Genomic DNA, 23,585 nt, shown 5'->3' with positions numbered 1-23,585 from the left:
ACTAACTCTCCCCTCCCTCCCAAAATCACTTATTTGACACAGTACCAGTTATTGAACAATCTATACGTTACATCATCGGTTAGAAATGCAACCTTTATTATATACTACTTTCTGAAACATAATCACTTAAGAATTTCTGTTTTCTTGTTTCATTGATCTATTTGTTTACACTCCAGAACAAAACTTAGTAACTCTTCCGTAGTATGGTTTTAATTAGTAATCCACATTTCTGTCCTTTACCTGTAAATATAATAAATTTCCTATTTTTCATTTCTGTCAATAAGTTATTGCTAGAATGTCACCATTCACGGGTTCATATCTGCAAAGTAATGATACAAGATATTTATTTCTAACCAAAGAATTTGTTGCAATCTATTCTATGTGGTTGTAAGTGAAGACACTGATGTATGCAAAGCAGAGGTTTCGAAAAGTCCACCTGGCCCTCTGCACCAACATGGAAATAGTGATTAGAATGATGTCACTCTAGCAACCTGCCTGCATTTAGAAAGAATTTTGACTAGGTTTGTGTTTAATAGATCATGTTCCTTACATACCTTCTTTATATCTAGCCTTGCTTACTCAATTCAAAATAAGTGACCAATACCAGTGTGAAAAGTTTCTGTAAATAATTAATAATAAGAAATAATTTTATGGCTTTTGTGATAAAGTGAGGCTTGTTTTATTTATGTTGGGTTTTGTTTTTTCCCCCCCTCTAGGTAGCCTTTCCAGTAAATATATGACTCAGGGAAAAGCCTCAGCGAAGAGGACCCAGCAGGAATCATGAGGGAAGGAAAAAATGCAGCACTCTAAATGGCCACTCAGGCGTTCCTATTCACTTTGAAATTAGGTTCATTTCACAGGACACAGCAGCATAGATCAGGCTTCAACTTAACATTTAAGGGAAATGTCAGATTTTTTTTAACTTAATGAAATTGTTAATGAGGAAAAATAAATTTAATACAGTCTCACGTACCACAAATCCCCATAGATGTAAGGATTTTAAGAGAAAGCCATGATGTATGTATTTAAGCCAGGTTTTATTTTTTTTTTAAGCCAGGTTTAAAAAAAAAAAAAGTATAACTGTGGGCCAGTATTCAGTGAATACAATTTCATGGTTTTTAATGCTTTCAAAGCACACTGAAAGGGGTGTGCTGATAAACCCTGAGTAAATTAACCCTTTTTTTCACCTACAAATCCCTTTTTTGTTTTGAAGAGGGGAAATTATATTTATTGTTTACTGAATCCTTGTGTGAAAGCATATCAAATATGTGTGAACTGCTACTACTGTATTTACAATTTACAAACCTTATTTTATTGATATTTGTAGAAGTGACAACGCGAACATGAGTACCTATTTATGCGAGCCTTCCGTGGGTAAGCAGCGCCACCGAGGGGCTCTGGGGTTTTTTCCCTTTCTAATTTTAAGTAAGTTGACATAGAATTCCTATACTCATAAAAATGAAGTAAGGAAAACAAGTAGTCCTGTTTGCTGCTAAAAACATTTTCAAAGGAAAAATGACAAAGTAGAAGTGCTTTTTACTTTTTATGATACTCAGAAATTAGGGTGGAGAACTTTTTAAAAATCCCTGAGGATTAAAGAGGCCATCTCTGCCAATCACAAATTTGGTTGGTGTCATTTTGGGTCTGACTGGAGCCCTCCTGGAACTGTTTCTCTAACTCCACAAGCCATCCAGAAGTAGTATGTGGTCAGAACTATGCCTCGGTTTATTTATCATTTTGAAATAAAATCAGAATTTCAACCTGTAATTTTATCCACATTACTTTCTAGCCAGAGTCCTAAATTTCATGAGGAAACCAGATGAAGGAGTGAGGGCAGTACAGATCTGCTCTTTATCCCATGCTCCCTCTACTTGTGCTCATGGGATCTGCTGTTCATTGACCCCACTGTGTGCCAAGCACTGGAAAGGAATGCCCACAGGAGAGGTACAGGCGTGGTGGGATGAAGACAGAGAAGGATGGGGAGGGTGTTTGCTGGGCAAGCGTTCCCAGGTAGGAGAGGGCTCAGAAAATAACACCTGTGAGCCCTTCTTTTCACCTACTTGAAGACATACTCCAGTTAAAGAAGAATCCTATCAAAATTACGTACAGAATTTGGGAAGTTGTGGTAGAAAGGATTAGTGATCGTTCCTTACTCAGTTTGGATGAACCCAAACTCCTCAATTAACCGCATGAATTATGTACCCTGGGCAGAAGCTGCTCTTCTGATTTCTCTTGCCTTCAGCATGAAAATGAACTTGACTGGGCACGTAATTCTTGTCACACTTTCTTTGGAAAGCCTATTAATGCTGTCTTCTGGCATGATAGCAGAAATCAGAGGCCTCCCTTGTAGATTTTATTTTTCTACTTGGATACTTCCGTGTTTACTTATCCCTGTAAGTTTTGTGTCCGTGACTTTTGTCTAAAACAAAAGCGAATCCCATGTATCTCCCTAGCCCAGTTTGGTTTTTTGGTTGTTGGTTTTTTTCAACTTGGGAAAGTATGTTCTTAAATTTTTTTTTTTCTCAAAAATACTTTTGTCTTTTTTCAGCATTTCTCTATCATCTTTTTCCTTCATCCTAGGAAAACTCAAATTTAATCTCTAAATGACTAGCCGGATTTTTGATGTCATTTTGCTGTTTTCTGTCTCACATGAATTTTTTCATTTCACTTCTAATCGTCCTCAATGTACCTCAGCCACCTTCCCTTTTCCTCTCATTCAAGTTTATTGTTACTATCTTCCTTTTCATGGAAACCATGTTTCCTTATATCCTTTTAAGAATGTTAAAAAGCTTCCTACATTTTATTCTAATTCCTGTGGTAGATTTCAGTCCCTCACACTGATCAGTGGGACAGTGACCAGTGTTTGCCAGACCTGGGGAATGGGTGACCCTTGACTTGGGCACTGGTCACAGCCCCTTTTCAGCACCCCAGCCAGGGGACAGGTGCATTTGCTCCATGCTGAGGCCAGCTTCCAGGGTGTAGTTATCGTTCAAATGCAGCTGGCCTGTCCCTCCGCAAGCTCCACAGATGCTCCACTAGCACGATTTCCTTTCCTCTTTCTCCCAGGAACAAACAAGAAAATGAAATCTATTCTTACAGCCCCAGTCTACACTTTCTAATCCCTTGCTTAGTGTGTACAGTATCAACAATGTGCACACTTGGAGATGTTACTAAAATGTTCTGACATAACTTCAGTTTACTTTTCATTTTCAAATGTGTTTCACAAATGGTTCTATTTTTTAAAAAAAATCTTTCCTGAGTGGAAAAAAATCCTGACTTAGATAGGTCAATAGGGTTCACAGTGTTACAGGCAAAAAAAAAAAATTGTTCAGAACAGAATTCAGCAAACTCCCATAAAACTAAAGATGTGCTCAGTGTTTTTTTTTCTTTGAAAGTAGGCATGTTTGGACAACAGCAGTCAAGAATTCAGCACACTTCCCTGGGTGGAATTCTAGACTTGATTCGGGTCTCTGGTTCTGCCAGTTTTCCTGCTGAGAGTGTGGCAATCCCCCTAACCTCATGGCAGTTCAGTTTCCGTGCCTATAAAATGGAAGTGACCCCTGCCCTTTCACAGAGTAGTGAGGAGCAAGTGAGGTCTTAACCAGGAAAAACACTTTTTTAAATGTCTAAGCCCTGAAACTAAGGCCCGAAGTGCAACACTGAACATTTCCCTATTTTAAGCTTTTAACCTATTGGTGGAAATCTAAATGTGGTTACAACTTGCCAACTCCCTCAACAGTTACCACACCCACCTCATGACACCCTAGGACAGCTGCTGTCCTGAGATAAGGGAGCCCACATATTTCTTACACAGTCATGAAAACCTAAGGCCAATTTATCTCGGGGACCTGCACCAGTTTCAGATAGCATTAGGTATGCCTGACCCACTAACAAGTAGATTATGTGACTTATCACTCACATGCAAAACAGCCAACCAAGTTAAAAACTGAGTAGTGTGTATTAAATAGATGAAAGAATTAAACATACACATGGGGGATCCTGAATCACGAAATTTAGGACTAGATTTTTAAAACGCACTTTTTTTCTAAAGCACTATACTAAAAGGCCAGAGTTTATGCATCATTTTTAAATTAGCCATCCCAATACTCAGCCTAAAATTGTGAGGCTACCATGAGACAGTGTGCCCAAGGGTGCTTTTGAAATCTATACAGTGCTACACAACTACATAACAATATTTCAACAATTAAGAATGATACATGGCATCTTTTTTTTTTTACATTTTATTAACACACTTTATTTCTTAGAGCAGTTTCAGGTTCACAACAAAATTGAATGGAAAGTGCAGAGTTTCGACATGCCCCTGTCCCCACACAAGTCCAAATACTCCACTATCCACATCCTGCTCCAGGGTGGGGTATTTGTTACAACTGATGAACCTATGTGGACACTACATTATCCCCAAAATCCATTGTTTACATTAGGATTCATTCTTGGTGTGATATGTTCTATGGGTTTGGACAAATGTATAACAGCATGTATATCCACCATTGTAATACCAGTTTCACAATATATGACCTCTTTAAATATCCATGAACAACTAGCAACGTTTATTGAGTTGTAGTACTTAGCTAGGTGCCATACACTCGTCTAAGGGCCTTTCATTTAATCTTCACAGTGTCTGTGGGAGGAAGGGCATGAGAAGTAAAACACCTTGTGCCAAATCACCCAGCTAGTCAGATGAAGCCAAGACAAACCCACCATACTACCATCTCCTAATCTCACCCTTTCTTTTGGGTTAAGCCAGGTTTAGAGGCAAAAATAACCATTCTCTTAGTGTCATGCAGTTGTATTTCAGTAGTAGGGAGACCCAACTACTTAAGGGGATTTTGAACTCTCCAATCCTGTAGGTTTTAGGGGATGAAAGATAAAATGGGCTCTAAAACACACTTCACTGATAGTTCTTTCCACATTGAAACACTGAGCAAGAGTCTATCCTCTCCAGCACCACCCCACCGAACCTCCTTTTCCCTTTACCTCTAGCACCGCCACGAGAAAAGCCTGTCCTTCGGTTCTCCTCCTCCCGACTGCTAACTTCTGTCCTCCCAGGATCTCTCATTCTTTCCTGGGCTCTCCATTTACCAGGCTACCTATGCATGCCTGGTATAATGCCTGGTGCTTAGGTGTATTTGCTGAATTAACAGGCAGAATTAAAAGGCAGAAGCCCCTGAGCAGCCACGACAAGGTCTGACAAACAACAGGTGTTCAAGCTTATTCGACGGTTCACGCTATGAGTGTTGACAGAGCTGCCCAATCACATCCTCGGACTGTGTGGGTTCCAAAGTCGGCACCTAAAAGCGAAAGTTACATTAGCACCATCCTCCAGTATCCCTTGCAGTAGAGCATGTGGTGAGGCGGGGGGCCGGGGGTGTCTGAGCTGTTTATTTCACGAATCTGCGGTAAGTCTATGCTCTTTAAGAACTGCCTAGCTCGACCAAAAAGGAAGACAAATGTATGTACCTGGGCCTCGGAACCTTTCTGCTTTGGAGAGCACCAGCTCTCGTGCTCAGCGTTCTTATGCAGTGACGCCGCACCTTTCCCAGGGACAGGTCGTGGAGCGACACGCCTCCAGAGTCCACAAGTCAGCAGTCACTCCACGTGCCCAAACCCCACTCCCCACGACGCGCGGGGGTAGTCCTCGCGCAGACGACCTTGCGCCTCCCTCCCCACGCACCTCCAACGCCCCGGGCCATTGCGCCCCCGCGTCACGTGCCTAAGGCCCGCCGCCGCGCCGCGCCCCGCCCTCCGCCCGTCACTCACGCGGCCCGCCCAATGGCAATGGCGGGGGCGGGCCCGCGCGGGGCGGGGCCTGGGGCGCCGTGCGCCGGAGGCTGTGGCGTCAATTCGGCCGCCGTGTCCATGGAGAGTGGCTGAGGTGGCCGAGCTCCCGCCCGAGGCACTGGGGCTCCGGGACGGCGAGGATGTCGGCTTCTTTAGTCCGGGCCACTGTCCGGGCTGTGAGCAAGAGGAAGCTGCAGCCCACCCGGGCCGCCCTCACCCTGGTGAGTGGCCGGGGCGGGCGGTCGGACGGGTGACATTGGTTCACCTCCGCCCCCTCGAGGAGGTCACGGCGGCAGGGCGCTGGGCCCGCTCCGCGGCCGCTGCGTCGCCGCCCTGTCCTCCTCGCCCCGGCTGGGGAGATAAACAAGCGCGGGCGGGGCTGTTCCGCCGGAGCCGGACGTCCCGGGAACTACGTTTCCCAGCAGGCCGTGCGCCGCTGCGTGCGGGGGTGGGGGTCGCCGCGTGTGCGTGAATCCCCGGGCGGCCGAGGCGGCCCGCTGCGAGCCTGGGGGTGCGACTGTGCTCGGGTCGCGGGCCTTTCAGAGCTCGGCGTGCGGGAAGCTGGGGGAGGGAACCGGGACCCCTGCCCTCGAGGTGCGCGGGGAGGGCGGAAGCTCGCCGGGGTACGACGGGGCGAACGTGGCCAGCGACGTGAGAGCGCAGCCTCAACAAAGCCCACCCCTCGCTGAGATCAAGGCTGTAGTGCACAAAGGGTTCCTTCCTGGGGTCTGGGAGGGAAGGCCTTTTGAAGCACCCTCTGTCCCTCCAGCGGGCCTCGGCCGTGGTCGGCTCTCACAAAGGACAAGGAAGGATAAAAATCTCTACCCTGAGTGAGCGTTGGGCGTTTTCTGGGTGAAAGGTCGAACACACTGGGAGGGCACCAGAGTCCGAGCCGCAGATGCTCACCGCAGGATTTACCACGCAGACGGGATCCCTGGTGTACTGTGCAGTCGCTTTGTTTTTTTTCTTTTAACTGAGGGAAAACTCACATAACATAAAATTAACCACTTTAAAAGGTACCATTCAGTGGCATTTAGTACATTCACAATGTTGTGCAACCATCACCTCTACCTAGTTCCAAAACATTTCACTCCAAGAAAACTCAGTATCCGTGAGACAGTCACTTGTGTTTTGAAAGAGTTGGATTTCATAGGAGAGCTTATGAATCAGTTCAGCATTCTTCTCACTCCACTCTTGTGCAAGCATTCAGCACCTAGAGAGTGGGAATTAGAATGAATCACGGATTCCATTCAAGCTAATGCTATAAGAAGACCTGTTGTCAGAAAATCAGTTGTACCAAAATAGAAGAAAGTTGTGATCAGGTGGGAGAATTCATTTTTATAATGGATCAATGTTTCCAGCCTGTACAGCGGTTATCCCGATTATTCTATATTACTGTTTTCTGTACCACAAAGCCGGTTTCATGTCTGGAAATACCATCATCAGATCTTAGAATTCTCCAAGGTCTTGAAATCACAAGAACTAAAGGGCATGAGTCACACTTTGTGTCTTTCCGTCTCAATTAAAAAATATTCAGAACTGAAAAGAATTCTACCACTGGTAATGGTAGAGCGAGAAAGAAGAGGTACAGAGACGCTTTTTGGCCTTTTCTTTGTCCATCATCTAGCATATTACCTGCTTGTTCAAAATCTCTGAGTCATTCCTTTCCTCTCCATTCCTTGTCATTCAGTTGACATTTAAGACCTCCTGTGTTTCAGGACAAGAAATAAATTGAGTTACACAGTTCCCACCCTCCAGGGACACCGTTGTGGGCCAGACCTTTGCCACCCCTAGAATTACAGCTCGCATTCTCAGACTTGAGCTCTCTACACTTGCTCCTGCCTCATGACCTGTTACTGGGCTAATTCTGCTAACAGAATTTGGTCAGTTCTTTATCTTGTCAATTCTTAGTTCACAGGGGCTCCATGTTGCCTTTGAACAAGTGTTCTGATTAACTTGCCAAAGTCCATTGTGTGAACTTAGCCTGTTTAATTGTCTAGCTAACTTTAGGAAGTTCCTTTCCCTGTAGTCTTAGCTGGTGCCAAAGATAAAGCAGGTCCTCGCTGCTTTCCACCCACGGCCTGCATAGCAGGCTTGCAGTCATTTTAATCCTAGCATATGTTCCCTAGTCTCAAGACACTGGCATGCATGAATTGCTGTCTGTTCTTAGTTTTCGGGTGTTTTTGCAAACATTGTAAATCCCAGCATGTTCTGTCGAGTGCAAAAGGAGGTGATCAAAGGGCTAATGAGTGAATACAGATGAAAGCAGATGAAACTAGAGATGATTGAACAAAATGGGTGGGAAGAGATCAGTGTTACCTAGATATATGAACTTGACATCAGGAGTTTGACATGGTGCAAACTTGTCTAAGTGCTGTACCTGTGTAGCCTACCAGAGGTCATCAAAAGGCTAGGAAAAGGAAAAGGAATTGATGAAATGAAAACATGGTTCCATGCTGTCAGCGCCCAGTTATCCACGTTAACTGTCGTTAATCCAGGAGAGGACTGGTGGTTTGCTGGAACAGAAGGTTTAGTCTGGTGACGGGCTGCCCTTAACACTTTTATGCAACCAGAGATGGTTCTTTGATTGAATGTTTTAAGAGTCCACCCCACCACCTCAAAGTGAGTAACTTTGGACACCTGTGGAGAACTTCCAAAGAGGATGCTGTCCCTACTCTGCATACCCAGGAGTTGGCAAAAGAAACTGAATTTGTAGGAGCCGGAGTAAAATATGATGAAAGCCTGAAGATTTAACACTGCCCTGCTGGCAGAGGCTTTTATTTCCATCGTCCTACAAATCAGAATTAGTGCAACTATAATTTAGGATTAGGGACGTACCTATAGCTGTTCATAAAGCGCAACCAAAGTTGTAAGAGAATGATGGTACATAGCCAGCGTCATTCTTCATGCACAGAGGGAAGTTAATTCATTATGTGCAGTGGGTGCTTTAAAACTCTAGTGGCACCTGGTTGAGAAGGACAAGGAAACAATATGTTACTTGAGCCCCAGTAAGGAGCTGTTAATTCATTGAAGGACAAGTACCAGAAGTCCTTTGGAACAATGACCAAGCAGTAATTTGTGTATTTAGGCAATTTAAGGGATATTCTCCAGGAAACAATTGGAAGTAGCCTAAATGTATAACAATGAGAGGTTAAATAAGAGTAGATCCAGTTAGTGAGTAGATCCAGTTGGTGAACTATTATGTAGTCACTGTAAATAATGTGTTTTTTTTAAGTTTGGGAGTCATAACTCCATTCTTTAACTTACTATCCCTGTGTCAATTATTTAATCTTCAATACTTAAATCACAGGATTATAAGAATAAGATGATGCATATAAACCACTAAGCACCTGGAAGGTACTCAGTAAATGGTTAATATGTTTATTACTATGTATTGCATGGGAAACATGTTAAACTGTTTAAAATGTAGGCCACAAAATATACATCACACACAGATGAATAGGAAAAGACAAAAGGGGAAACACCATAATGCCATAATGAGTTAAAATATACTGCAACTTGTTCATTGGCTGCTATTTATCTACCATCTTTTAAACATTAAAACGCCACATTTATAATGAAAATGAAAATAGGTTGTAGTTATTGGCACATGTTTAGTATACATAATCATGGAGTTAGCTTTGGTTTTAATTTGTTTTCTTGGACAGCAAAATATTAAAATTGCCTGGGGAATTACCTAAGGAAATGCAGTGTTGAGGATGAAAAGCTTCTGATACAAAAATGGACTAAAAATCTTTTTTAAGGGCCTTTTGTCTTGTTCTGTGATCTACCTCTGAGTAGATTAAAAACCATCGTTATATTTCATTGAGTTTCAGGAATCTTAAACTTTAATTCATTGGCCAAATCTCAGGTGAATAAGTCATTAATTCTACATACATTTCTTAGAAAAGTATAGGTGTCTTAATTGTTTGGGGGGAGTGCGTGGAAATTGGAAGGCTACCAGGCCTGCAGCCTGTTGTGTAGTTGCCAAGTTTTCAGACTATTTGCCAGATCGAGTGTACTTACGCAGGGCTGCCAGAGCCTGCAAATAGATGTGGAGCCCACAGGATCCTCAGCTTCTGCCTGGTCCTGAGGTACAGAAAGTATTTTTTATAGCTAGCATTTTTTTTCACGCGCCACATGTTCCCTTTTAGCCATTCTGACTTGTTCTGAAAATCAGTCCTTCACTTAGAAAGTTAAAAGATCCCTATCTTTCCCCTTAAGTAAGTATGCCGCTGGGTTTCCATCATTAATAACACTCCTCCCAATGCAGTATGTTTGGTTTTGGCCTGACACAGGAAAATTAAGAAAGATTCATTTTGGTTCCTATAATGACAGTTCCCAGGCACACAGGTTACTTTTCCCTTAACAGTGTAGGAGTGTGAAGTCGACCGCTTCGGGATAGGTGGACCACTCCATGAAGTGTTTTTGTGTACTCTGTGTAAGTATTTTCTACTAAGAGTTGGGAAAAGAAGAAAAAACATTATTTTGTAAAATCAAATTCGGTAATTTAATAATCACGTGGAGATAAAAACACGTGAGGCTGTTGACAGAGTAGTGTGTACACCCTGTCTTCTTTGTTTTGGTCATGCAGCCATGAACCCTTTGACTCTCCAGCATTACAGGGCAAGTTGTACTTGCAATAAATATTTTCCCATGGTTGTGCCTTTTTTTTTTTTTTTTTAACTTACCAGAAATCCTTTGCTCTTTGACAGTAATTAGATTAATTTCTTCAGGACTTAATGTGGGAAATAAGACCATGAGAATAACAGAAGCTAGTTTTTACTGGCAATTGTTTAGAAGGGTAAATGAGCATTTTTAAACATTTTTTTCAGAAATATTCCTGTAACTATTTGAGGTTGACATGCTGTGATCTCAAAAGAAGAAAAAAAAAAAAAACAAAACGATAATTCTGCTCTTCTCCCATTTCCTTTTTCTTCCCCCGGCATACTGTTCCCTGTTGTCCACTATTGTCACACTGGTTGGCTTCTGTTCTGGTAGAGTCGTGGGAAAAGGCCTTTATAAACCACGTACTGGTGGTGATTTTTTTTTTTACTTTTTTTTTTTTTTACAGTTATGCACAGTAAGTATATATGTGCACACCCACCGTACATTAATAATTGAAGTCAGAGTTTCTTTGAACATTCATCTTTATTTATCAAGTGTAATACATCGTTTTCTTTTCTCTTCTAGTTTGTGTTTTTAAAAAATACTAGTGTCAGCCTTCTAAATTGGTTTCATGGCCTCTCCGAATTGGGTCCAGACTCTGCTTCAACATCCTCATCTGGCCAAGCCCCACCGGCCAGGCCAGAAGAGCACACTTTGAGGCCATCCTCTCAGTCTGCTCCCTTCGCACAGGCTGGGGTTTTGGCTACAGTTACTTCCAAGTCATAGGTCATAATGTCCACTCTGGGATTCCACAAGCCAATAAAATGCCAGTAAAAAAACTGGAGGACCAGCACAGCATTGCCAGCTAAGGAGCTAATAAAACAAAGTAGGAGGGACATGATCTCTTCGTTAATACACTCTCATCATTGTAAAGTAGCAGTTTATATTGAGCTCTTTGTGCCTGGCACCGTTCTAAATGTACTTCATGAACTTACTTATTTAGTCCTCACAAGAATCCTGAGGAGGAGGGTTTGTTCTCCCCATTTAAGCCAAGTAACAGGCTTGGACACAGCTAGGAAGTAGGGCAGGAATGCCCTGGAATAGACTTTGTCACTGACAGCACCGTGAAAAAGCAGATAGGATCCAAGAATAGAAATTTAGTAGATGTTGGAAAATTGCACTTCCCCAGAAAATGGGATTGATGATGCTGACCTATACACATATAATACATTGTGGCGTTTTCGTCATTTTGAGGACAAATGGGCTAGGTAATTAGACAGCATTGCTCCTGAAAAATGCCTCCCTGTGCTTGTTTCTATAGTTGACTAGCTTAGCTCTGTTCATCCAGATATCCTGAGATGATGATGTTTTTAAACCACATTTAGTAGCTGTGTGAACATGTGGTGGGACTGGTATGAGAGGCACCCTCTGGCTTGATGATGCTACGTGATTCCCTCTGTGCGTATTGATGGACTTGAGATAGATTTGGGGTAAGCAAAAAATATAAAATAAAATAAAAACAATAGCTTAATAATGATCAAAAGAAAAAATGTCTGAAGGTTGGCTTCCCCAGCGATGACTTAATTGGTTCATTTGCTATTGAGCGCCATCTGTGTGTCAGGGATTGTGCTTGTGGCTGAGCATGCAGTAGAAGCACAAAATAGATGCTGCCTAGAAAACTTAGATTTGTGATGTAAGGAGAGAGAACCAGAGAACTTAGGACAGGGCGCTGATCTTGACTTGGGGGGGATCAGGATTCAAAGGATGTTGCTAGAAGGTATTTTAAAAATAAAAATAGAATGCTTTGAGTTGAGGAGAGTTGATGTGTTTGTGTATAAAAGCCACAAGGTACTCAGACAAGAATATAAATTTGTCAGACGAATTTGCTGAAGATATACTTGAATAGTCTTAAAGACTACGGAACTATAAGGCTTTAAAGAAAGCAAGTTTTGTAGCTAAAAACTTAATAACTTGTTCTTTTTTCAGACACCTTCAGCAGTAAACAAGATAAAACAGCTTCTTAAAGATAAGCCCGAACACGTAAGTAAAACCAATCAAATGAATATTCAGTAAAAAATTGAGGTTGTCTTTTCACACTGAATTTATCTTGTGATAAACAGCATGTTTTCACTGGCTAGAGATTTTTATTTAAAAAGTAAAATATGCTCATGGTTTTTAGAAATTCAAATAAAATATAACAGGGTATTCAGTGAAAAAGACATCATTTGTGACCCCAAACTCTTGGCTGTCTTTCATCCTTCTAAGGGGCCACCTCTTAAGTGTCTTTCCTGAGACAATCTGTACATTTTTATCTGCCTACACTGGGGTTTCTCAGGCTCTGCACTATTGATGTTTTGGGCCGGATAATTCTTTGTTGGAGGTGGATTGCAGGATGTTTAGTATTTCTCTGGCCTCTGTGCACTAGATTCCGGTGGCACCGCCCCACTCCTCAGTTGTGACAACCAATAATAATTCCCCGAGGGGCACTACTGGCCTAGATCATGCTTGGAATGTTTGTGTGTGTATCTCTTTTCCTACTTAGAGGAAAGCATTCCATACATGCTGTGGTTATGCTTTGCTTTTTACCCCTAATAATATAGCTTCAGGTTCTTTCCAGAGCATTACAGAAAGACCCACCTCATTCTTTTTTTATGACTGCATATATTAGTGTATTTTATTTTATTTATTTAGCCAGTCCCCCATATTAAAGGTCTTCGGGGTTGTTTACATCTAATGCTGCCACAAACATCATTCAGCAAATATTTAGTGTCTGTAGTGTGCCAGGCCCATTGTTCTGGAAGACTAAGCCTGTAAGCCTGGTTTAGTGCACCTGTGTAGGCTGTCCTCCTAGACGCAAAATTGTTGAGTAAGGGGAGTGTGCATCACCTTCACCTTCGTGAATTGTTAGTTGCCTGTGGAATATTGTAAATTACATCCAAGTACTAAACTATTAAAATTTAGTAATTAGACTATGGAATGGTTTCTAGGTTCTGTTGTACAACCTACATTACAATGTAATGAAGTTCTGGCACATTCCTCCTAAGAATTATTAAATGCTAAAAATATCAGTATGCCAACTCCGTTAGGATAGACTAATGAAAAGAGTATATACGCATCGACCAAATGAAACACTGAGCGTAGGTTTGAGGGATGACAATGACATGAAAAGGATGGAGCAAACACTTCATTGGGTTTCATTGCTGGTACAAGCCGTCCCTTTTCCAAACTCCAGGTACCTAAAGCTGTATTTTCCTGTATTCTGTAAGTATCTGTATTCATTCCTAGTAGTTGGACTTTCTGCTTGCTTGAGTCTTTCCTGTTTATGAAGATAAAAGCTAAGTCAAGTCAATACTTAGGACATGTGCTCCAGAATTTCAGCTAGACCGTTTACTATTGATAATGCTGAATATGTGAAACGCCCCACACGTTCTCTCAGCTCTTACTCTGAGAGTGAATAAAACCACAGTTCTGTCGTCCTTGTTTAAGGACAGAAGAGACTACTGTCAGAATGCTTCAGCTCATCAGAACTCCCAGGCAGCTTAGCATTCTAACTCCCGGTCTCACCAAGTGTCTTCCCACTCGTGATTGCTTTCCTGAAGCAAGTACACATTGCTACTTTTAAGAGAATCAAGATCTGCTTGGTGAAATCATACTTTTTATGATAATACTTTTACTGTATACTTCAAAAAAGCAGATAGGATCCAAGAGTAGAATTTCGGTAGATATTGTTAGAAAATCACATTAAGATAGACATTGGTATTTTAAAAGTGCAGTTTGGTCACTTTTTAAACTTCTTAACATCTGTGTTGGCTGCAGTCTTTTGATTTCTGGTACTTGAGAATGTTTTCATAGTTCTGCCTTAGAATTAAGGCCCTGTGTGGAGGCAGGTCTGATTGCCAGGGGACAGCCTGGGGACCTCAGTGAACCTAACCATAGGGAGGGAAATTTCCTGAGAATATCTCATGCGATGAGGTGGAGCACAAACGTTTTGAGGAAGTGAGAATTTGTTAAGTAGTTGTCTCTCCCATCAGATACGTTTCTTTTTCCTTTAAAAAAAAAAAAAAAGTATTCATGTTTAGAATTAAAACTCTTCTTTAAGGGGCACCTGGATGGCTCAGTTGGTAGAGCATGTAACTCTTGATCTCGGGGTTGTGAATTCAAGCCCCACATGGGCAGAACTTACTTTAAAAAAGCAAACAAACAAACAAAAACCTCTTCCTTTAAAAATGTTATTCCCAACCTAAACGGCTAATAGTAAGGGTTAAGTAGTTAACATGCCTTGGTATAGTGGACTGCTAAGGCATTATATGCAAATGATAATTGTGAAAGTTAATCACATGGAAGGATGATGTCTTAAGTGGCAAAAACAAATCAGAGAATTAAGACTTATTACTGTTATAATAAAGCCTGTGTTTAGATTATATGTATATATGACAAGGACTGGAAGAAAAAAGGAAAAAAAAATATGTTTAGAGTGATAGTGACTGGTTTTGGGGGGTTTTCCCCCTATGTATTGTTTTGGGTTTTTTGCATATAATTGTTTTTATTTTAGGATTCCCCACTAGTATTGCAGTGCTGTTTGTTAAATAGCTAAATTTTTTAAATGCTTGTTCCCCTTTCCACTTATACTTCCTAAAGGGACATGTTACAGCCAGAAATCTAATATTCCTCTTTAAGCTTATGGAGAAACAAATAATGTCAAATAGCCAGGGTTTTTATAAGTGCTTAATACGTACTACTTTAAAACTAAGTTTATATTTACACTGCTTTTTCAGGTAGGTCTGAAAGTTGGTGTCCGAACCAGGGGTTGTAATGGCCTTTCTTATACTCTAGAATATACAAAGACAAAAGGAGATTCTGATGAAGAAGTTGTTCAAGATGGTGAGTTTTAAGCTTATATAGTGCTCGCTGTGAGGTAGGGTGGTTTGACAGACTTTCATATATCAACTGATTTATACACAGCAGCTGAGTGAGAATAGTACCATATTGTCCCCAGTTTTGCAGATGAAGAGACTGAGGCATGGAGAGGTGAAATAGCTTGCCTAAGGTCACTCAGCTAGTTTAGTGGCCTGGTGAAAAGTTGAACCTACTCAAGTTGATTCCAGAGGCTGTGCTCTTATCATTTGTTTATTTCAATTACAAAAGATAATCATTGTGTGCGGAAAGGTTTTAAAATGCTAAAACTTCAGATTGAACCATCCATTTTTGTGGGAAGCAGCAGTTTGACGTCTATACCAAATAAGTAATGTCATCTTATGCTTTTGAGGAATCTGTACTTTTAATTTTTATTTAAAATGTCAGTGCTTTAATTCTCTCTTGCCCCCATGCCCCTACCCAGTAATCTGATAAAACCTATTTAAAAGAAAATAATGCCACAGCCTTGGGGGAACTTCAGCGTGCACGGGCATTTCAGTGGTGGCTCTGCGTCAGAGCTGTGCTGTCAGCTAGCTTGCAGGTTCCCACCGTTCATCTCATTAAACTGAAGTTACCAATAATGACATTTTTGTTAATACGTTGTTTTTTAAATCACTACATAAAATACCTTAAATATTAAATTTTTCAGAAGATGAGCTCTAATAATTATATATAGTTTACATTTGAGTAATTAGTTTCTTATAAGGAAGAAATCTTTCTTAAACCAATTATATTTACGAAGATACCAACCTCTACCTGCGTAGTTCTAGGGAGTTACGTTACTGCCAGTTTTCCGGCCCCTGAGCAGAAGAACAGAACAGCCCTGTTGCACTGATGGGCCTTATGACCCCAGGCCGGTGTATCACAGTTCTGTGCGTCTCTTGGCTTGCCAGTGTGTCCTGTGTACGGTTGTCAGTTAAGGCTTTTCACATATTTCATGTTGCATATTGGAAAAATGGGTGAAGTATTGTGAAAAGCAAATTCTAGTTTTGCATGGAATTGTCATTGGAATATGCTTCTCTACAACTGCCAAGCCTAATACTGTGTTTGACATAGATTATTGGGTGGAAAAGAAGGGACAGACAGGAAACTGAGCCCTAATCTCTTAAAGGAAATAATGAAGCAGATTCAGAAGTTTCCTGTTTGACTTCTGTCAGTGGTTACTATTTAAAAAGTTCACTTGTGCTCTGAATCAGCAGGTTCCATAGACCTGCAGGCTTTATGTGACACGTGTTTTCTTCTCCCCAAGGAGTCAGAGTGTTCATCGAAAAGAAAGCACAGCTAACACTTTTAGGAACAGAAATGGACTATGTTGAAGATAAATTATCCAGTGAGTTTGTTTTCAATAACCCAAACATCAAAGGAACGTGTGGCTGTGGAGAAAGCTTTAATATTTGACTACTCTGGCTGTAAGCTCCAGGAAAACTCATGGAAGTCCTAGGGCTTACTGAAGAAATCATGTGACTGTCATGTGCTTAAAGTTTATAATGTATGACTGCCTTATGAGGAAAATAAAATGATGCATTTTGAAAGTGAAGCCAGTGTGTTAGATTCCAGAAGAAGCGATATTTGTATTCTTTTTAGAGGGCACAAAATGAGAAACCATTGCTCTCTTTGGGTCATTTTCCTGATTTGTAAAGAAAAAAAAAAATCCTACCCTGCACTTAATTGTCTTGCATCCTTTCTATTAGAACCAGTTTCATGAAAGCTGCCTACCTGGGAGGATTTCAGGAAACGTATTTTTAATACTGTGCACGCCATAGCTCACTGTTGAGAGTGGCGTGGACGTTCATTTCCCGACCAGATTGATGGCAGAAGATCCTGACTGCCGGCGTGACGTGGAAGTGCACTGGTTTTCTACCCAAACTTGGCACAGCATTTCTACGTTTGTGTCCAAAATTTCTTTGTCAGATGCCTCATTTGCTTTACCCTTTAGCAGCACCAGCCAGTAGATGAAAGTATCGAACAAAGATTTCCTTGAACTGCAGTGCAGAACAGTTCTGAGCGATGGCATCAAAAGGTAAGAAATACTTCACTCACTGTTTTTAATCCATTTCTTCTGCTACCCAGAACATCCCCTCAAAGGTGGAATCTCAAGCTGGCTTAGATCCTTTTGGTTGCAAGGTGTCTTAAAAGCCATCCAGCCCACCCCCTCAATGCTATACCTGGGGAAGCAGCCCCCAGGGAACCTGCAGGACGTCCATCCACCTTCACACTATGGGCTATGTAGTGGCAGAAGTTGGAACTACTCTCTCTCCCCTTCCGTGGAGGGGCCACTAGTTCTGCAGTCTGAGGCAGTCAGTGAAGATCAGTGTGTGGTCTGGCTTCTTTATCTGGTTGGCATTTTGATAAGATTTCTTTATAATTTGATGAAGATCATATTTAGTTTATTTTATTTTGAGTGAGAAGAATCTTATTTTAAAACCCACTTATGTGAGTTACCATCTTGTTTCTTTAGAACTTTGAAACAGTGGTTTATATTAGGAGAGAAGACATTTGTACCAACCCAGAAATATCCTTTTCGAATATAGTAGTCATTTTGAAGCAGAACATGAGGGTCTTTTCTTCAAATTCCCAATACGTGTACACTTTCTGGATCTCAAGTTCAATGACTGTAATTCTTAACATTTTCATCACCTACTTTTTTTTGACAGCATTCTTTTTGTCATTTAGTTACTGATTTTCCTGGGTTTGACAAACTAAGTGTTCTATGCGAAGACATGTACGCTTTTTTTGAAAGCTGATTTCATGAATTGAAGTAGCTGTCCTATTTATGTCCGTTGTATTTACTGAAGTACCTGGCACAAAATGCACCAACACCTAGAGTAGTAGCTGTATGTAAATGCTCATGAGTCCATATTGTTAATATAATTGTCAATTCACTTATAATCTGTGCAATACTGTACGTATGTAGAGATTGAGTTGTCAATAAAAAAAACATGGCCTCTTTGTGATCATAAAATTGCCTTTTCTTTCTAAGGAAGAAGGGTTTGGGAATAGTAGCTATTCCAGTGACTAATGAATAATGGCTATTTTTCTCTAACCAGTCTCGTCGCTTCCAGGAATTTTCTTCACCAGATTCTGTTGCATCGTCTTCTTGCTGCTTTGTTCTCCATGCAGCCCTTTGACAGAGCCATTTTGCATCCCTCTTGGCCCCAGACATTGGCATTCCCTTTCTTCTTCAGCCTTCTCTTCTCCCTGTTTCGCTTCCTCCATCCTCTTGCACAGATTCCTTCTTATGTTCTCCTGTCATAATCCCTACCTGGAATTCCAGATCTGTCATCCAGGCTTTATGTTCACCTTCAGAAAGATTCTTAACAGTTCACCTCAGGCATATTTGTAAGCACCTGCTCTCCACCTTCTTGAGGTTTCACAGATGACCGGAGACAGTCCCCAACCTCAGAGATCTTAAGAGTTGGCAAAGGAGACACCAATAAAGAGAATACCGTAAGTGTTGTAATAGGTGAAATTTATTGCCTACTTGCTACATGCCAGGAGCTGTTTGAATAGTCTTCACAGCAATCCAGTGAAGTACATCTGACTCCTGTCATTTCATAGGTGAGAAATTAAAGCACAACATGAACAAAATAGTTGACCTGAGTAACACGGTCAATGGCCAGGTCAGAATGGCAGCCCGCCCACACCGTCTGGCACCAGCCTGTGCTCCTAGCTGTTGGGCCATGCTACATGTTCTAGAACCAAGATGGGTGCACTTTCTAAGAAGTTATCTTAGAGGTTGTTACACTTAGGCCAAGTTTTAAAAGCCCTAAGAGATAAGGGGAAGAGGGAAGAGAATGGACAAAACTAAAAAGGATTTAAAACATGCAGGAAGCTAAGCGCTCCGAAGAACGTGAGGCAGCAGGGGCAATCAGACCAAGAACATTGGGGCTTTCACTGGCTTCTGTAGTGTCACAAGGGCAGGGAGCCACTCAGAGTCATTACAAGGGGGCCATCAAAACATCTACATTCAGAAGTGTCTGGCTGGGGGCTCCTGGGTGGCTCAGTCATTAAGCGTCTGCCTTCGGCTCAGGTCATGATCCCAGGGTCCTGGGATCGAGCCCCGCATCGGGCTCCCTGCTCCGTGGGAAGCCTGCTTCTCCCTTTCCCACTCCCCCTGCTTGTGCTCCCTCTCTCACTGTGTCTCTCTCTGTCAAATAAATAAAATCTTTAAAAAAAAAAAAAAGTGGCTGGCTGCCCTGTGAGTGTGGAGAAAGCTGGCTGGGGAGGAGGATGGAAGGAAGTACCGCAGAAGCCCAAGTGGGGCCTGAGGGGGAGACCAGTGTGAGGATTTGGAGGTGCCATTGGCAAGACTCCATTGTGAACAGACCAAGCTCAGCAGGCCTGTGGTGTTGTGGCCCTTAGCTAATCACACTAGCAACACTTTACTGGGTTTTCCTGTTTTTTGTTTTTTTAGTCTTGCACAATATTGAAAGGTTTTTGAAGAGAGGAGCTTTATCATCTCTTTGGTGTTCATTTAACACCAAGCATGTTGTAATTATTTTTGACAAAAAGACTTCCCAACAGCCATGTCCTGTTCTTTCTCATTTCAGCCAAGCTCCACTTCAAACCCTGGGCGTCCTCTGAGAGGTCACTTCATAGTGCCCCCATGTGACATGGAGGACATCAGCTGCTGTGGTGGGAGCTTCACGCAGAGACAGAGCCGATGATTTTTTAGAAGAGCACACTTAGAAGCCCACTCCAGTGGCTAAACTATCCCAGGAAAGATTTCAGGAGACGGAGGCTACAGTGCTCTTCTGCTACCTAGTGTCTCCCTGCCTTCTGCCTCTGCCCCGCAAGAACGATTTTCTCTTTGGCAAAGAGGAAAATAGGGAGGGGGTTGGAAAAAATCTCTACAAGATCAGACATCCCTAAGATTTCTGGTACTTCCTAGGTTTCATTCATCAGGAAATACCTTTAAAAAACAGCCTTTCTTGTCTTATTTTGATGCCTGAGAGACCAGGAAATGGGAAAATCTGTGATACTAAGCTGCCTGGTCATTCTCATGCCATCAAACAGCTGTGAGACCCTTGGAGCTTGCAGAGCTCTTTACAGGTATCCAGTTTGTGCCTCGGCGCAGATGTGACGTGGGCCATGAGATCACATCAACTCAAGGGTGAATACGCATGTAACCAGCCTGATGCTGGGGTTCAGTTGGGCAGTTCATGAGATGCCAGCATGCAAAGCTGTAGGTCTGGGGGGAGATACACCTGGATTTAAGTCATGGGCTCTGTCGTGTTGCAGCCTTTTGACCTGACACAGGTCAGGTAATTTCTCTGAGCCTGCGGACCCTTCTGTAGAACAGTCTCAGGATTTGGGGAAGTTGATGAGCTAACTGCACGTAAACAGCATCCACCTTAGAGTTGACACTCAGTACGTTGTAGTTTTAGTCCCTTATACCTGTGGTTATCAGTCAAAGCAAGAGTTTAGGGAAAGGAGCGTTTCCATACAATTAGGGAGTTACTGCCCCATATTAAAATCTGTTGAAGGAGATTTCCTTATTTCTTTACATGACCACAACAACTTGTTTGAAAAGAACTACAAATATAATTATACAGAAAAATAGCTGATTAGCTATTAAGAGAATTCCCATGTTGGGGGGCCTGAGTAGCACAGTCAGTTAAGTGTCTGCCTTCAGCTCAAGTCATGATCCCAGGGTCCTGGGATCAAGCCCCAAGTCTGGCTCCCTGCTCAGTGGGGAGCCTGCTTCTCCCTTTGCCACTGCTGCTCCCCCTGCTTGTGCATGCTCTCCTGCCCCCTTAAATAAAATCTTAAAGAATTCCCACATAGATGTGTCTTAACTAAGGAGTAGTAGCTGAACCCCCTCCTTGGACTGGAGGGCGAGGGGTCCACACCAGACTTAGCCAGGCTGGGGGTCCACCTACCCTGTCCCTCTGCAATGCAGAGCCCATGTTGGGGTTAGAGTCACAGTGGGATATGTGATGTCGACTGCCTCCCTTGCTGTCCACCAAAATTTTCAGTAAAGGCTAGGGTTCTCATGAATGGCATAGAACGTAACCTTCCCCAAGGCAAGGGCTCTGTACCAGTGATAGCCTCCCAGTGTAAAACTCGCCTATGTCTTTGATAGCCCTAGTGGATTGCATCATGGATTTACTTCTGTGAACAAGTAATTCCCAACTGTTCACTATTAAGTACACGTTTAGGGGTGCCTGGCTCGCTCAGTCAGAAGAGCATGCGACGCTCGATCTCTGGGTCGTGAGTTCAAGCCCCACATCAGGTGTAGAGATTACTAAAAGAATAAACCTTGCATGTTTATTGTTCTCCATGGAGTCCAGGTCTTCAAGCAGTCCTCAAGCTTCAAAGTGCAAATAAATCTGAGGATCTTGTTAATAGTGCAGACCTGATCCCAAAGGTCTAGGGTGGCCTGGGATTCTGCACGTTGAGCCAAATTCCACGTAAAGCCCATGCTGGTGCTTTGCAGACCACCTTTGAGTAGCAAGGTTTTAAACTATCTCCAGAAGTACCTGGTTGTATTAAGTGATAATTCGCACCTGTGTTTGTTTTTACCAACTACCCACTGCGGTGTTCAGGGCTCCTGATGGGCATGAGTTGTGGCCGTGTTGCCACTCTTGAGATCACAGGGCCTCCCAGACTGCTTAGCTGCCAGTTTTAACTCTTTTTTTTTTTTTTTTAAAGATTTTATTTATTTATTTGACAGAGAGACACAGTGAGAGAGGGAACACAAGCAGGGGCAGTGGGAGAGAGAGAAGCAGGCTTCCCGCGGAGCAGGGAGCCTGATGCGGGGCTCGATCCCAGGACCCTGGGATCATGACCTGAGCCGAAGGCAGACGCTTAACGACTGAGCCACCCAGGTGCCCCTGCCAGTTTTAACTCTTAAGTGCTGTCTGATTCCTTTCAGTATTGTGAAATACTAAATGTCTCAAGGATGCCATTTCCACTTAGTAGCTTCCTTCGTGGCTGGGTCCCCAGCTCAGTCCCCACTGCATTACCCAGCACAACCAGGTGATCTGGACGGCCCCTAAGTTGCTTTGACCCTAATACTCTGGAACCAGAGTCTTCTCGGATAGACCAAGTTTGACATCTCAGGGAGGGGAAATCTTGCACGGCCCTTCTCTGAGTGGCCACATAAGGTGGCACAGGGCCTTGCCTTTCCTCAGGAAATGTGTTTTGTGGTAAACTGCACGTAACAGAATTTACCATTTAAACCACTTTTAAGGGTGCAGTTCAGTGGCCGTAAGTACCTTCACATTGCTGCACAACCGTCACCATCCATCTCTAGAACTTCCTCATCTTTCCAAACCGAAACTCTGTACCCATTAAACACTGTTCGTTCCTCCCCACCTTCAGTCCCTGGTAACCACCATTCTACTTCCTGTCTCTGGACTTGTCCACTCCAGGCACCTCAGCCCTGCAGCCATACAGCATTTGTCCTCTTGTGTCTGATCAGGGGATACATTTTTAATCTTCATCAGCAGGACAGTTGGCCTAAACAGTTACTACTGTTGCTCTTTAACCCATTCTGATGGAGTCCTCTATTCAGCCGTGAGACTGTCCATTGATGATGTGTCTGCTGATGGTTATTTATGAACAATTGAGGGCAGTTTAAGAAAAGCATCAAACAGGAAAAAAAGCATCAAAAGACTGTGCACTCGACTGACCCAGACGAAATTCTTTATGAGGACTCGGGAGAAACAGGTAAAACGAAGTTAAATCTATAGCACGACCCTCACTCTTGTCAGGGAACAAAGTGTAGAGACACCATTTGGTGCTACAACAGATCTTCTCTTCCTCATTTTCTTTCCAGTGCAGCCCCAATCCACTTCCAGCCCAACCATGTGGGCAGACGTAGGAAGCAGTCTGTCTCCTAGTAACTGCCATTTCTCTTCTGCATCTTGTCCATATCTATAGAAGGAAAAAACTTGACAATTCAGCTACTTTATATTTGCTTTTTAAAATGTCTGTCCATGGGGCGCCTGGGTGGCTCAGTCATTAAACATCTGCCTTCAGCCCAGGTCGTGGACAGTCCTGTCCTCTGAGCGCTGTGGACAGTCCCCAGGGAACGATCCCAGGGTCCTGGGATCAGGCCCCACATCGGGCTCCCTGCTCAGCAGGAAGTCTGCTTCTCCCTCTCCCACTCCCCCTGCTTGTGTTCTGCTCTTGCTGTGTCTCTCTGTCAAATAAATAAATAAAATCTTTAAAAATAAAATAAAATGTCTGTCCATCCTCCACATTCCACCCATTACCCTCATGCAGGAAGATAATCCCCTGACCCTTCATGTCATGCA

At 42.6% G+C, this 23,585-nt stretch overlaps 2 protein-coding genes across 4 annotated transcripts in view; both read left to right on the top strand.

Annotated features, from left to right (window-relative positions):
- The window catches only part of TUT7 (terminal uridylyl transferase 7), a 66,515-nt gene extending 63,825 nt beyond the window's left edge, over window positions 1–2,690 (top strand). Inside the window, exon 26 of one of the 2 annotated variants that reach the window (XM_032392920.1) lies at window positions 717–2,690. In XM_032392920.1, coding sequence (XP_032248811.1) covers window positions 717–784 — 68 coding nt within the window. In that variant the 3' untranslated portion in view covers window positions 785–2,690. The remainder of the gene's footprint in view (window positions 1–716) is intronic. The other variant, XM_032392921.1, reaches the window with a different exon arrangement.
- Window positions 2,691–5,811: 3,121 nt separating this feature from the next.
- Window positions 5,812–23,585, top strand: part of ISCA1 (iron-sulfur cluster assembly 1) — a 50,304-nt gene continuing 32,530 nt past the window's right edge. The window contains exons 1-4 of one of the 2 annotated variants that reach the window (XR_004297948.1): window positions 5,812–6,020; window positions 12,394–12,447; window positions 15,183–15,288; window positions 16,571–17,341. Coding sequence is in view for 1 of the 2 variants with exons in the window: in XM_032392927.1 (XP_032248818.1) it covers window positions 5,940–6,020; window positions 12,394–12,447; window positions 15,183–15,288; window positions 16,571–16,719 (390 nt within the window). In the remaining variant the exon portion in view is untranslated. Of the gene's footprint in view, window positions 6,021–12,393; window positions 12,448–15,182; window positions 15,289–16,570; window positions 18,284–23,585 lie in introns of those variants that run through there. The other variant, XM_032392927.1, reaches the window with a different exon arrangement.

Source organism: Phoca vitulina, unplaced genomic scaffold (genome assembly GCF_004348235.1).
Source record: "Phoca vitulina isolate PV1807 unplaced genomic scaffold, GSC_HSeal_1.0 scaffold70, whole genome shotgun sequence".
NCBI lineage: Eukaryota > Metazoa > Chordata > Mammalia > Carnivora > Phocidae > Phoca > Phoca vitulina.
Note: the sequence above shows the minus strand (reverse complement) of the source record. Positions and strands in the feature narration are given on the sequence as shown.